This window comes from Pelmatolapia mariae, linkage group LG16_19 (genome assembly GCF_036321145.2).
Source record: "Pelmatolapia mariae isolate MD_Pm_ZW linkage group LG16_19, Pm_UMD_F_2, whole genome shotgun sequence".
NCBI classification, from domain to species: domain Eukaryota; kingdom Metazoa; phylum Chordata; class Actinopteri; order Cichliformes; family Cichlidae; genus Pelmatolapia; species Pelmatolapia mariae.
Window position 1 is genome coordinate 23,183,278 of NC_086241.1, and position 16,055 is coordinate 23,199,332.

The window sequence follows — 16,055 nt, forward strand, 5'->3', positions numbered from 1 at the left end:
CCCTGAATGATAATTTTGAAATGGCACACTGCTTATCTTAAAACTGATCTAACAGGACATAAGGAATACACAGAATATTAAGGCAAATACAGACAGATAAGCAACAATCTTTAAGATGTGCAATACATAATAAGTGCTGATGTGCTCACCAGAATGAAACTAACTGAAATCCAACTAATGGGAAATACATTTGTCTCAAAAAGTTTGCGAAAACAAAAATAAGAAAGCCGTGACATATATGCATAGTATACTTTATATCATTTATCTTACAACCAGTTTGATATTTAGAGATCTCGGGTAGTTGGGAAATGGATTACAAAGAATTTTATAGTGATGTACACAGTATCCAAATGTCCCAGGAAATCAATAATGGCCTGCCATCTTTTAAATAAAATAACGTCTGATTTAAAATAATCCGTACATGATTTAGTGCCCTGCGTAAACTGATTGATTTGTTAGGAAAGGCAGGAAGTGAGGTTTTCCACCTCATGATGTACCTTAGTGGTTGGAAATAAATGTGCAGTTAAGTGTATATGAGCTGCAGCAAGACACTTGCACGTGGACTTGACCCTGCACATTTCTGCAGTGCTGTTATTTTCCCCCTCTCTCTTATCTTTCTTTCCTGCACTTCCTGGAGTTTATGGCTTTGTGTTCTTACTGGGTTAACTTCAATATTCAGTTCTAAAATATTATATTATTGTTTAATATTTTAAATCTTTCATTTCTGAGGTTTTACCTTTAAGTTCATGAACTTTTTAACCCCTAACCTACATGACATTTTTTTTAATATTCACCTGACTCCTGTGAAAAGTATCATGGGGTTTGAGATGGACAGTACATAAAACTGAGTGGATGCACTTAAAGTGAAAGATGATATAAAGCTGTTGGAAATCAATCTTTACTGTCTGACTTCAATTTGCAAAATTACCAGAAAATATGCTACCTTTATGTATCTATACATTAACTTTTTAACCCTTAACTCACATGACAGGGTTTTTTTTTATATATATATTTAAAAGCTTTATATGCAATTAACTGCACATATTTCTTACAAAAAAAATATTTCACAAGACAAAAAGTTACAGCCACTTTGGATGTGCACATAAAAAGACCAAACATCCTTCCTCACAGATGGAGTCTGCTAAACAGTGATTCATATGGGTGTGCATTCTTGGTAAATATGACAAAAATTACCAAAAATAACGTGCGAATTAAAAGGGTTTTTTTAAGCGTTTGAGGGTTTGTGTTTTTTTTTTTATAAAAAAAATATTTATTTTAGTATTTGCACGTAAATGAAAGCAAAAGTAAAAAAAAAACATTACTCAACTCTTGATCGCCATAGGTGAAGTGAACTTTGCATTAATGTTGGCAAAAAGGATTTAAAAATTATTTTTTTTTTAAACAGACGTTTTTCTTTACAACTTATGATCCAGCATAAACGTATTTACTTTGGGCAATGAAATCATTTAACAGACGTGAAACGTGCGAGCAGTGGCCGGAGCCCAGTTATCTGCTCTTCAAAGGCTCCCACTGTCCCCTAGCTCCTCCCTCTCTGTACCGTGTGACAACAACAACTCATCCACAGAGCGGAGCTGCACTTTTCAGCTCATTTTCCTCCTGTCATTCCTCCTCCTATCTTTGATCATTGTCCCGCCGCTCGCCCCCCTCCCCAAAAGAAAAAACCCTCACTCAGCACGCCTTTTTTCGGTAGCTCTTTTTACTTTCCAACTTATCTGAGGAGCTAAACTCTCGTGGATTCTTTCATTTAGGGGTATCTCGGCAGGCTGGGTTTTCTACTTTGAACTTCGGCTACTCTCTTCCCCTCTTGTAGGTGACCATGGCCGTACCGGCTGCTCTGATCCCACCAAACCCTCTGGTCCCACCGCCTCCAATCTCGACTCCTTCCGCGACGACGTCCCCGCCGTCGACAACTTCATCACCATCTCCATCCCTGGGCCCCCCATCGGGACCCGGACAGAACCTGTTCAGATCAGAGCTCCTCGCAACCAGCAGCCCGGGCATCCCGACCCCAACCGCGGCTCTCCCCCCGAGCAAACCCGTGTACTCGACCCCGTCGCCTGTTGAAAACATACCGCAAAACAACGAGTGCAAGATGGTCGAGTTGCGCGGTGCCAAAGTCGCCTCTTTCACCGTGGACGGCTGCGAGCTCATCTGCCTTCCTCAGGCTTTCGACCTGTTCCTGAAGCACCTGGTCGGCGGACTGCATACGGTCTACACCAAGCTGAAGCGGCTCGAGATCACGCCGGTGGTGTGCAATGTGGAGCAGGTCCGCATCCTCAGAGGGCTCGGCGCCATCCAGCCCGGCGTGAACCGCTGTAAACTCATCTCCAGAAAAGACTTCGAGACCCTGTACAACGACTGCACCAATGCGAGGTTAGTGGCGAGCTCTGCTGTGGATTTTTCTTTTTCTTTTTGGGGGGTTTAAATGTCCGCACACACGGCCGTGCGTAAAGGCGCAGGAGCTAGAAAGGGGGAGACATTTTGCCTTTGCAAAACAAGCGGTCAGAGTCGTACAGTTGTCTTAGCCGAATTTAACATTTGATTCTTACAAGGAGTGTGTGAAAATGCGCGCGTGTGTGTGTCAAACTCCATCCCAAACACCGAGGCTGGTGTGTTTGGGCAGAAAGAGACCGGCGCACTTCACCAGTGGTAAAGAGAGAGGGGAAAAAAAGTTAAGTGAAAGTTTTTTAACACGTGCAAGGCAAAGCTGTGCCGTGATGGATAGCCTGTCTCCCTCTGAACAAATGAATCGATAATGTAGGCTACACCCTGGTTGAGTTTCACAGTGCTGTTGAATAAACTTTCGCTATACAGCTGCCACCACAAAGATACAACCACAAATAAGAGCCTCTCATCTTTGCTTTTCTTTTTTTTTTAAACTCCAATTTCTGTTTAATTTTAGACAGCTTTTAGTTCAATTTTATTTTTTAATGACTGAAATAAAACTAGGCTATGCCTCATTATATGTCCTTGCCACAGGGGGTAGCATGATTTCAATTAGAACTTGAGTTTTCAGACAGTAAACAAGAAGGAACCAGAGTATTAAAAAAATAAAAGGGCCAGCTTTTTTCTTGTATGATTTTTTTCACCACCCCCCCCCCCTTTAGTATTGATGACATTTCTCAGGGAGGTTACAGTGCACTAATGGAGGAGCCTTCTTTTCTTTTTGCACACTGTAAGTGCTAAGGATAATTCATGAGAGCACTCAGTTATCTGTCTTAATTAAACATACTTGATTTCACTAAATCAAATGAGGCAAAGGACTACGAGTGTTTAAATAAATACATTAAACCATTTTGATCGAGTCAGTTATTTTTGGAGTTTTTAAAAAAAATATCTTAAAATCAGAGTGATTTAAAGCAAAGATCAATATTTGATTAAAAGCCTTTAAAAAAATATTATTGTCCTGTTGCTCCTAGCTTTGATGTATCGCTCAGTCTCACAGGATGGTTCAGCCTGGTCAAATTTACCATCTTACCTGTCAGTATGATTGATTCCATATTGATCTCCTGGCTCTAGAAATGAGCTGGAAATGCAAATATGATGGAAAGGCTCACATCAGTTGGGGTGGTGAGGAGAGGGGAGGAGGGGTAGCAATAAACACTTTTGAGTCTCAGTTTTTAAAGCATGCATCCTCTTTTTTTTTTTCTTTTTTTTTGTCCCCTCCAGAAAAAAACCCCCAACCGTGTGAGGTCGAACTTAATTCAGAGTTTCGGATGCAGCGTGCAAATATTCACACAGACGCGTACACACAAGTTGCTGCGCAAGCATGTTTTTTCTTCTTCTTCTTCTTTATTGCCAGTTTGTGTCATTAAGAAATCCACGTGTGATAACATTTAGTATATTTGAAGCTTCAAAGTGTTGCTGTAACTAAAAAGGTACATGTGGGAAAAAAACAGCAGACAAACAAACAAACGAAAGAAAAAAAATAAATCCAAACAGCACGCACAGCACTGTGAGGAAGTCTGAGAGTGATGTTATTACAGTGACGAGGCTGCTTGTCGTGCACTTCAGATGTTTAAATTTATGTTACAGCATTGTGTTGCAGTCTATGCTATCAGTAAACACCCCCCTTTTATTCTCGCGTATTAATATGCTGCAGTCTTATATTTCCATCCCACTTGCAGTCGTCTCAAAAATCTCACCTGTGCACTTTGGCGCTTAAGCATCATTTACATAAAGCATCAAGAGAGCAGAGCCCCCCCAAACACACACACACACACACACACACACACACACACACACACACACACACACACACACACACACACACACACACACTCCAGACACGCACACACACACACTCCGTAGAGAGAAGCATACAGTGCGGTGATCCTCCTCTCAAGCCTGGCGTGGGGCTTCAGGTGACAAAGTATGTGGTTGAACTCTCCGGGTTGTCAATGGGGGGATGGCCAGCGATGGGGTTAAAGGATAATGCAGTGCCTCGCGTCGCTTTAATGACGCTAAAGTGCTGGGCTATTACAGGCACATGGACAGGACTGTAATTGTCTCTGAAAGCAGCCAGGTTCTCCCTGTGCTGGGCTGAAATCAATCACTCAGACCCGGCCTGCCCGCCTGCCTGCCCCATTTGGAGAATTACATCATGGAACAGCGAGGCATCCGCTGGATAAAAGGCTTCTGTTACTTAGAAAGAGTTTGATTTTATTTGCGGGGATGTGTGCTTTGCTCTTCTTGTCGTTGAATAGCTAGTGACAAAATGATCGGCCCGAGTCACGGGGACGCGGGTTGCCCCGTAGGTGAGAACAGGTCCCCTCTCCGAAGTATTTGCTCTCGTTTTATTTATTTATTTGCTGTTTGTGCACCGACTTTCTCGCCAGATAAAAAGAAGAGTTCACCGTTTAACCCGCTCAGGTTACACAACAACAGCCCGCTGCCCGAGATAGTTTAGCTTTTCATCTCTCCCCATTACCACGATGTCACTACTCTTTTTATACAGTGGCAGAGTGATAACAATGAAGTGAATAATACTCCTATACAATGGGCCTTACTTTTTCACATGCTGTTTTTCCCCCCTCCCACAGTCTATTGTGCTAAAACAACACTCGTCTCATTTTGTACACAGTGTGAATGTGAATAGCATCACAGAGCACCACTGCATCCCGCTGTTTTAGTTTTGATGTGGACACAAACAAGCTCCAACCAAATTGTTCCCCACCATGCTTACTTTAGCACAACTCAAAAAAAAATAATAAAAGCAGTGCTGTTCACAAAGGCCGTGTTGGATTTCCCCCCCCTTTTCCTGTGTTTTATTAAAAGATTAAAATAATTAGAATTCATTTTTATTTAAAGTTCTTAGTTTTACAGTGAGTGTTTAAACTGTGTCTGCTTACCCTGTAGTGATTATTGCTCATCTTTAAAGATACTCGGCATATAGCGATTCTCGGCCCCTTCATTTTCTTAAGGACTCTCGTGCCAGATTAGCCGTGTTCGCTCTTGCGCTCTTGCTCCCATACTGATGCAGGTTCTGCCATCTCATCCCACCCCCCCCCACACACACCCCCACCTCCTAACCCAACCCAACATTATGACTCTGGCCTCTCCAGGAGCCCTCTGTTTCAGCTACTTGTTTTCCTTTTCATTTTCCCCGCGGTGGGATGAAAAAGGTTCTTATTGCTGTGTGACACTTGAACTCTCTGAAAGGTTATTATAACACGGAGGGTGGGGCGGGAGCGGGACTTGGGGGGGGGGGGGGGGGGGGGGGGGAGTTGATATCGCATATCTCTCATTGGTGTGCTTTGTAGAGGCAAGGCTATCCGATGCTGGGGCGCAAGAAATACAGCAGTTAATTGACAATCATTGTCTACCTCTGAAGGTTAACCACACGCCCCAGACGATGTCCCACCGCTGGGAATGCGATGGCTTTTTCACTTACATGCTCCCCTTAAATAGATTTTTACCTGCCTTGTTTCAGTCGAGCAGATCCTCCTCCGAAGTGTTGCGAGTGACAGGTCACGGCGAAAGCCCCTTTTTCCTTTAACAAATGCGTCTAATTGATACTGATATGACAGCGAGTGCTACGAGAGCTATCACCTCTCTTGTTCCTATTTCAAGAGTGTTTATGCCTAAACACACATATTTGCAAATGACGGTAATTGTTTTGTTTAGCGCTCAGTGTGAGCTGCCACTGAGGGTGCCAGCTTGTCTCTCTCCCGCCTCTCTTCTGCTGAGCTCTCTTATAATATATTTGTTTTCTACAAGGCACGGATGTGTTTACAGGTACTCAGGGGAGATTTCTGGATTCCATTCAAATCATTCCCAGTCAGAGTGGGTGCCGAGATACCCGTCACCCAGCAACCACATCCAAGAGGGAGCCTGGGCGATAATAACTTCAAAAACAGAGTGACAGATGCCTGATTAGAGAGAGAGAGAGAGAGAAAGAGAGGGAGAGGAAGAGAAGGAGAGAGAGAGATAGAGAGAGATAATGGTATACAAAGCTGTTTAAAATCCAAATCTATTGAACTGCTTTCTTGAAAGCCAAATTGGCCCTCATATTGTGCTTTACTACTTTATTGAAGTAAAAAAAAAAAGAAGAAGCAGCATTTAAGGTTCTTTCTCGTTCTTTCTCTGCTTTTTTTTTTTGCATTTTAATCCTTCAGTGGGGCTCTGCTAAATTTGATTAGGTACAGTACATGTGCTCAAGTCAACTGTGCAGTTGGCAGATGGTGGCAAGGTGTTTTGTTTTTTTTCTTTTCCCGCAAAACAAATAGTCTCCTTGAAAATCAGAATTGCTTTATTGACTTGACATTCACTCAGTTGGAACAAGAGCAAATTAAAACATTTTTTTTGGGGGGGGGAGAAGGAGGTCCACGGAGAAGCTCAGTTAACAAAAAAGTTACATTACTTCAAGTCTTCACTGCTTTCTGGGATCATATTTCTATAGCTTTAAATGAAGTGGGAGGCAAGATTGTGGAAACCACAGATTTCACTTGTTAGAGAGGCTTTGTTTGACACTGTCTAATGTCATTTGTGGATTTAGAGGCTATTTGCATGGCAAAGAGGCCTGTATTGTTAATTTGCCTGTTGGACGCATTAGTTGTCCATGCTCCTGCCTTATTTGCATGCCTTTACTGGAACAGCAACAGCAGTTTGAATTACCAATTAATTCCTTTGCAAAACGAGGTGGCTTAAAATCTCAACGCCGACGTCCGTCAGGTCTTTCTGCATTGATCAGCGCGTGAAAATGATTTATTTGCTACGTTCCTCAACCATAAACATGCATTAGCTTTGATTTGTTTTTTTCCCCTAGACTTAAGCTGTTTAAAATCTCTCCATCTATCCACGAGTAATCTTGCACATTAAGCTCGGTTTGATTTTTACCTGATGATTTTTTTCACCTGTGAGTGATTGTCTAACACGCCAGCAATAGATTTTGGGTCATGCTCATTTCCATTCTCCTCCGTCCTCGGTCACAGCTCCCCAGCTCGTCTTTACTTACGAGCTCTTTCGCATTACAGCGCATTTAGGGAGCACAGCAGAAGTCACAGACGCTCGTACCAGGATGTTAAATGCTACTGACAGAAGTTAGAGGGAGCAGATGAGATTTCCTGATTGGAGGAGGAATGCAGGCCCGTGCCTGGCTCTGTCTAATATGGTCACATAGAGAAATTGATTTTCCTCAGAAATTAATTAATTTTTCATATAGCCCAAAGCTGGAGTTTAAAAAAGAGTGCACACTTGCTGGTTTCCTATTTTCCCTCTTTTTTAAAGAATTATTGCCTAATCATATTAATACTTTTGCCCCAAGGATGAAAAGATAATTGTACAAATGCATTTGGAAATATGTATCACTGAGTATTTATGATTAAATTATGCAAATAACTCCGCTCTCATCCTTCGTGGGCCCAGATTGTCTAATTAGGATTGATATGGCGAATAGATGTTGGGGAATCTGAATACAAGCATGTCCAAAGAGCAGAAAATTGAAAATGACAAGGCTGGAATCCTTAAAAAGTCTGTTGGTTTTTTTTTTTTTCTTCTTCCCCCCTCCTCTCTGTCTAATTCAGCGTAGCTGTATCAGGAGTTAATTTTCCCCGGCTTCATTTCTCGTCTGAGCTGACAGGAAAAGGAATCCATCAGGGAAGCAATCTCAGATGGGATTCCACAAATTTCCTCTCCTTGTTTTTTTCTCCCCCTCTTCATTTTCGTGGAGGCTATCGGGGATGAATCTTCTCCTGAGTAAACATGCAGATGTTATTCCTCCAGTGTCAATGTTTTTGGAGCTCTTTTGCTCAATGCAGTACTCCTCCTTAATAATTGGAGGATATTAAGAGAAGAATGTCCTCCAACAAAAAGCCCTTTGTACTTTTTTTTTTTGGAATTTCAAGTAATGCTCATCATATTATACAGCGGTTTTTTTCATTACAGTGGGAGTAAGGGCTAAGAATCTGCACAAGCCATCTTTTGTCCGGCATAGAGCAATTTAAATGAAATCTTATTTTTTTGTCTATTTCGTTATTTCACGTTTGATCTAGAATTGTGAGGAGCTGGTCAACTAATCAAAAATGAATTTCATAACAAAGTTAAGTTTCTCAAATTCATGTCTAAATATGTTCAACATATCTTTAAAAAAATAGGCACACAAAAGAATTGGGCCTCTAAAAAAAAAATCCTAGCAGGAATGTTTAACCGCAGACAGACAGCCACTCTGCAATGAGTCTGCTATGAGCCAACAGTTACATGTAATTTAACAACAGCCGTGTTCCTTGCTGGGCTCAGCGGTACATCACAGAGAAGAAACCGGGGAGGAAATGACATCGCTTTCCACTCTTTTTCTTCTTCTGTTGTTAGCTTCAGATGAACAGCAAAGCACAGGAACGGCTCCAGTGCCTCCAACGGTATCTATTAAAGGGCTGATTGTTATCTAATCTTTACCTGGCGCTAGCTGGAAAAGCCCTGAAGCTAATGACACTTGAGACTAGCAGCACATTCTACGGTGGTTCAAAGCATCTGCTCAGTCAATACCTTGTGATAAAAAATAAAAAAAAACATCCCCACAGCTATTTGTGTGAATTTGAATTCACTTAGACACCAGAAACACTTTATGCAGTCAATTTGTTGCATTGAATTATAGCGAACAGTGTGCATAAAATAAGCTCCCTGTTGAGCCAGCAGGCTAGATGCTAAGCTTCTCTCATGGCTCTGGTTTTTGGAGTTTCAGAAACTCTTGGGGATCAGAGTCTGCAAAGAGGAAATGAAGAGTCGTGTTATTTTTACATTTTTAAAAACACTTTTGCCTCACTTGCTACGATTATTTGCGAGACCAGTGCATGCTATTACAACTGCCACCCTTAATACATTAATAGGTCATATCTAGACGAGACATCTAACAACAGAGATTGATGTGAGGCGCTGCTCGGCAGATTGCTCCAGATCTGTCTTTCAAAAGATGAGAGAGAAAGAAGAAAAAAATCACCATAAGCTCGCTAATAAATCTGCCCAATCAAAAAGTGGTTGTTTTTTTCTATTTACTTAGGGTACCTCTATTCTCAGTTTCAGTTCTCGCCAGTTCAAAGTGAACCGTGCACAGCTCAGTGTGCTGTGAAACAATGAGGTCTGCAACTCTGGCTTTTATCCACAGAGAGAGCCACACCCAGAGCTGCTTCCTGACGCACACCTGTAGAGGTTATGAACGGGGGTATCAATATCTCCAGGTCAACACATTTTCATCTAACACTGACATCTCTCTCTGCCTCTCGCCCCCTCACTCTCTGCCTCTGTGTCTCTCCCCTGTAAGCCTAGTGAGAATATCGGTGGGAGTCTTTATTGGTTGCGGCGCTTGGGTTTCTCTCCTCGCAGACTCAAATGTCACCGTCTCCCTGATGTTTCTTTAAAATCGCCTGTGCCACCACTTGCTGTGGCGCCTGGCTATTATTACCCGCCTCTTAAAGAGTGACAGTCGGGTCCTAAGAGACGTGACACAAACCTCTGTGGATGGAGCTGTAGTGCTGTGTCAAGCCAATGCTCCCGGCCAATCAGATAGCAGGAAACAGAACCACTGTACACCTGGTAATGCTTGCGAGTTTAGTTTAATACTTCATAATAAAAGATTTTTTAAAAAGCAAGTTGTTCATCATTATTGGAAACAAATACAGCTTGCACGTGATTGTGATAACTTCGACCGTCAGAAGCTGTCAAGCTCTGCCCGTACGTGTGCTAATCCCTTGAAAGCGATGCGCTGTAACAGTCGCTTGTGTACGTTGCGAGTAATTCCACAGTAGTGCAGAAAATACAGTGAGACATGTTCTCTATGGAAACAAACATAGTTATGATAATAAAGCGGCCCTTGGCTGAAATGGTCTGTCCACATATATTAACCCTGTGTGTCTTTCGCATTAGGAGCGTGTGAGCGTGTTCGCCTGCGCGCGAGTGCGCGCTGGGCGCTGGGCGCTCCGTTAGAGAGTGTATGTGTATGCGTGTGTGTGTGTGAGAGAGAAGGAGAGTTAGAGTGTGAACGAGAGAGACAGAGGGAGAGAGAGAGAGACACCCTCGCACAACTTCACATATGAATGGTCTTGTGTGAAAAGGAGGATGAATTGAGTCAAGCTGACATAGCATGCCAATAAGCTTTGTCTCATTTCCAATGCTGTATTCATTTGTGCCACAGAGAGATTTATTGCATGATTGACAATTATGAGAGGGTGACCTAGTTCTTTGTGACGGAACAAAAATGGTTTTCATCAGTTGCCTTTGCTGTCTTTTGCATTGTGTGTGTGTGTGTATGCGTGTGTGTATGCGACGCTTCTTGGTAAAGAATAGGGATAGCCTCCATGCACTCAGATACTTTCTCCACCCCCCACTCCCCCAACTATTGAAACTCATGCATTTTTCTAGTAATGGCTTCATATATTTTGCATAGAATCACATCATCCACTATGTCTGTCCCACAGCAGAAAAAAATGAATTTCCTACCCCATTAAGCAATGTGAGCTGTCCAAATGGATCACGTTAAAGTGACATTTTTACGAATGCTCTTCAATCTCTAACTTTTTTGGGGTGAAAATGAAAAAAGAAAAGGAAGTAAAATTGCTGTAGCTCTGCTTCAACCTCCCTGGGCTGTGTTGTTCTTTTTGTTACTTGATCACCCAAATCACAAATATACTCGTCCTCTTTTTTTCTTTTTTACTGTTGTGACTGTCAGTAAAAGGCCTTTATTTGTGCCACACGTTTACCGATTCCTTCCCTCCTTTATGGTTGATTCTACCTGTCTATTAGTTGTGTGTTTGTCTGTGTGTGTAGCTGCGTGCGAGTGTGTGTGTGCCCAGTCAAGCTTAGATTACTACGACTGTGAGGAGGAAGTCTCTGCTCCTCCTGGGACTCCTGCTTGACTGGCCCCACAAATGATACAAGCCAGGGTTTAGTTGGGAGTTAATATCCTGCAAAATTGTCCTGCACAGCCTCGGCAGAATGTGGATGATTAAATGACACAAGCATATCAAAAACATTTTTCTCAGACTAGTGGCTGTTAAGTGTCGCGCCGGTGCGGCCCGTCTCCCAAGGTTACCATTAAAAAGAAAGGAATATTCAGAGGGAAGTGGATGTCATTGAGCTTGTGCGTGTGTGTTTGCGCGTGTGCACCGAGCGGTTGTGTGCATGCTTTAGATGTTTCGTGTAATGCCCTGTTTGAGTGGTAATAATATCTCAATAGGATTTCAGGGTCTCATTGAGAGGTTTGGTAGAAGGTTGAGAGGACATATGCTAATTGTGCCTGAGAAGACTCGTCGCTCTCAGAAACATATCCCACTAGAGTTTTCCTTGTACACTGCACGCCAGACTTCCCCTAGTGACAAAAAAAAAGAGGCTTGAGGCTCCAAAGCGATCCATTTTATCCTTTCTTTTTCAAAGGATGCAATGCTTTGTTTTAACCTCCGCAGGAAAGGAGATGAAAGGCAGCGTAATAAAGCCGAAAGGTCTTTCTGTAGTTATCAAATGGCCTTTCACTCCTGACCTTTAAGATGCCACAGTAGGAACTGGAGACAATGCTAGAAATACAGATCGGATTTCAAAGATCAAACACCTCTTTGTATAGTTTTACTTGCGCGGAGAAGAAAGAACAACCTTTCGCAGCACATCATTTGAACTTGGGGAGGGGGGCGAAAAAAATAAAAACAAGAAAATATTTGGGGAAAAGAATGAACAGCCTTGTCAGCACCTGCACAGATCAAACACTTAAGAAGTTTAAGTAGCGCAGCTCTGAATTGAGTTTTGAGGCATTTCTTTACTTTTTTCTTTCTTTATCAGATGCATTTTGTCACAGAAATGGGCTTTGGATGACGAGATTTAGAATCACTTGAGGCTAATCTCTTGAGTGGGTCTGGATCTGTGAGTGTATAAACACGTATTTACAATACTCTTTGACGTGTAATGCTTTTTCCACAGCATAGTCATTTATTTTTCCATTAATGACTAATATTATCTGAACCGATGCCTTCCTACAACAATTACAGAGGCCAAATCAAAAGGCAAGCTTTTAATGCATACTTTTTCCGGAGTTGTGCTTACTGAACTCGAAACTTTAAGCGCATATGCAATAATATAATCATCTGCCATTATCACGGACACGCTACAGCGCAGTGGACGTGTGATGCTGGAGGTTCGGGATCAGGTTATTTGAAATGACAAGCCGCTGCACTGCAGTGACAGGCCTACAATATCCACCAGCCCATTTTAAAACAAATAACATCTATAGACGGGCTGACTACAGAGACCGCTAATCATGCTCTTAGATGTACGGCGTTATCAGGATTCATGATGGCACCCAGCATTCCTGTCATTCTCGACATTCTGCGTAGGGGCACTCACAGTCTGAGCGCAGAGTGTCAGTGCCTGCGGACCCCGGAGGGCTCTGTGTGAGCGTCCCAGCCGAGACCCCGCTGGGCCGGGCCTGTTGACAGTTCTTTGGCACTGTTGTCTCAGCAGGAAGACATCAGTTGGAGCAACAGAGAGGCTGTGGATGAAGGCTGTCTGGTCAGCAGAGAGAATGGAGTTGGAGAAGATTAGGCTTCACCCATGGGTCATTGTGTTCCCATAGCAGGCCCGAGCCCGACGGCCCCGGTATTGTTAAAGGGAAAGGTCAGGTCCAACGACCAGGCTAAGCCTATTAAGCAACCCGCTCGCCTTCTTCCTGGAAACCTGACTGTGCTTTCTCTTAACTACCGAGCAGGGGGAAAAAAATCAGCTTTGAACAGCTGAGGTCGGCCATATCCTGATGTGAACTGGAGACCGCTGCTAATTGAAAAGAATATTACGGTATACTCTTATGGAGACATTGCAATCAGGCTTCTAACAACAGGCAGCAATTTCATACTGGATGTTTCATTTTCTTTTTTTCAAAGTGTCACTAATTGTTTCACAGAGCCCTCCAGTTGGTATGCTGCGAGGCACGCGTGTTAGTCGGCTGGAGGTTTGCTGACAGATCCTACCAGTGTCGAACAAATCCTCACATTTATATCCTCTCAGTACTAAATGCTTATGTACCGCATTCATAAGGTCGTCTGAGCCCTAACACACTCCCATAAGTCTCCTTTAGCTGTAGTGATGGCTGGTGTCAGGGATGTCTGCTGAATGAAAGGAAACACGGGCAGATAGCGTTTGATCCGTGATGGAGATGAGTCCACATAGGAGAAGAGCTGGTGATTAATAATGGTGCATCTGGGTAAAAAGGATGTCATCCCCTGGACGTCTAATGAAAGCTCTTGAACATATCTGGGAGAGGCGATATGTTGACAGTGGATGATGCAAATGAGGCTAAATGTGAGAGGAAACCTGAAATGAATCACCCCGCCGTCTCGGTGTCGTTTGTGTGTACGTGCACGCGCCCCGACTAGCAGCCAGCCGTTTACGTCGTACAAAGCTCGGTTTGACACTCTCCCTCCTTTGTCTCAAACTGCTAACTGTATTTAATTTCACATCTTATCGGGCCGGGCTTTGTCTGTCTGTGAGTCTCTGCACAGTGGAGGCGACCCCCAGAGATAAACTCTGTCAGGCTCTGGGGTGATTTATTAAATTCTGATTTCTGTGAAGGACTTTAATGTCGAGGGGGTGGGAAGAGCGAGGAGGGTGGTGGATGGGGGTGGGTGAGCGGGAGTGGGGGAGAAAATATGTCGCAGGTGTCTCTGCCAGCTCCGGGCACTGTTCTCTCTCCATTACCAGCATTGTTAGGTATAGAGGGGCCGGAGAAAAGAGAGAAGTAGGAATCTATGCTGAATTTCCTGTCTTTGTTGCGGCACTGGGCTTGTTTTTCCCCTCTGTTCCAGGCCTGAACAGCAGTATCAAATCTTATATGTTTGGACTGGAGATGGCAAACAGCGTGTGGAACGTGGGTCAGATTCTCCGAGGGCTCGACCCAGCTCCGTTTAACAGTTAGAGTTTCACACTGATCTTCCCTTGGACGCCTCGAATGGGGCTTTCACCAGCTATACAAGTCTATTAGGGTAAATCCTCTGCCCTCGTCGGTCTCCTTATCTCCTCATATATTCGAATAAAGCCCGATGTCAAGACTTGTGCCACATTTTTTTGACGAGTTCAGCAGATTTTATGGACAGCTCTCGCGGCCTATCTGGACCCAGAGCTTGGAAATTATAATATTTTCTTCTTAAGCACACTTCACAGGTCAATTGTGACTGTGCTGATGCTCAATGTGTTAATTTTAATATCATTTTATTCATCTCGAATGCATCAGCTCCTCCCTCTTGAAGCCTATTTTACATTTCTCTTTCATATCACCTTAATCTAAATTGATGCGTTATCATACATGGATCTCAGAGGAGGGGATCAAATAATGGCTGTCAGTGGTGCATGGTGAACTGTTTTTGAACATAATTTGGTCCTCTACATTATGGAACATGCTTTCAAGCGAAGTCACAAAAGGTGCTTTTCACATGACCCTTCCTTTGTGAGAATTGTTTTTAAACAGAGCTCTAAAAGTGATGTGTTGCTTCCTCTGATATCTCTGAAGCAGTCTGATCAAAAGGTAATATGAGGGTGCTGCTGGTTCTCGTCGTCGTCTTCTTTCTTTTTTTTGTCTGCGTGACACCTCGGTTCTCAAAAGTGATGGGTGCATGGTAAAGAGTTGTGGATTCTATATATTTATTTATTGCTCGTATTGAAGAAGTTAATAGAAGACTGTGGGCTGTGATGCGTGAAGGGCTGCATGGGACAGGACTTCTTGTCTTAGATGCAGAACTATAGAAAGCCCGGCTGAACACATATATCAAGCCGCACAGACGTGCGGATGCACAACTACCCACACATACCAGCGCTTTATATCAAATAGTTTACCCCCTCTCTTTCTTTCTCTTCCCATTTTTCTTTTCAAACCGGGACATCTCCCATTCTCAGGGTAGCTATTAAATCAAAACTAGAAGATGAGTTTGCAAAAGCCAGAAACTCAATTCTCAGTTCTACTTGTGCTTCTGCAAAACTAAACCATCAGACCACAGCAGCCCCTTCCTTCTTGAAAAAACCCCATCTTTGTAAGATGAGTTTAAATACACTTTTTCCTCTCACAGAAGCAGAGTTTGTTTGACCTAGTGTGCAAACCCTGGTTAGCAGGTTTGATTGAGCGGTGCCGGGGATCTTAGGGCCGACTCCTCTGATACCTACATCTCCCTGTCTCCATTGTTCTCTGCGAGTCAGCATCTTTTGTCTTTGCCACTGATTTGTCTTTTGATCTGTGCGAGTGATTTATCTGCATGGAATCGTTTTTCTCTCTGTTCCCCCTCAGGAAATTTGGAATGAGGCTGGCCTAACCTTGCCAGGGCCAAACAAAGCCCGAGAGCTGATCTCATGTATTTTGATGCTGTTTGTGAAAACGACACACACACACACGCAGACACAGTGCTCAGACTTTGAGAGGGGTGAAAAAAAAAAGAGGGAAGAGTGAAAAAACCCCCGCCCCAATGGTGTCCGTTGTTTTGTGTTATTCTCCAACAGATGTAAGTACCTTCAGCACAATTTCCATTTGGAAGTGACATGTTTTTCAAACTCGAAATGATTAAATGGTAGTAAGTGGATTT

The 16,055-nt window shown here is 43.1% G+C and overlaps 1 protein-coding gene across 1 annotated transcript in view; it reads left to right on the forward strand.

The window, feature by feature from the left end:
* Positions 1-1,620: 1,620 nt before the first annotated feature.
* The window catches only part of dachd (dachshund d), a 90,920-nt gene continuing 76,485 nt past the window's right edge, over positions 1,621-16,055 (forward strand). Inside the window, exon 1 of the mRNA XM_063499789.1 lies at positions 1,621-2,394. Within this exon, the coding sequence (XP_063355859.1) occupies positions 1,838-2,394 (557 nt within the window). The 5' untranslated portion in view covers positions 1,621-1,837. The remainder of the gene's footprint in view (positions 2,395-16,055) is intronic.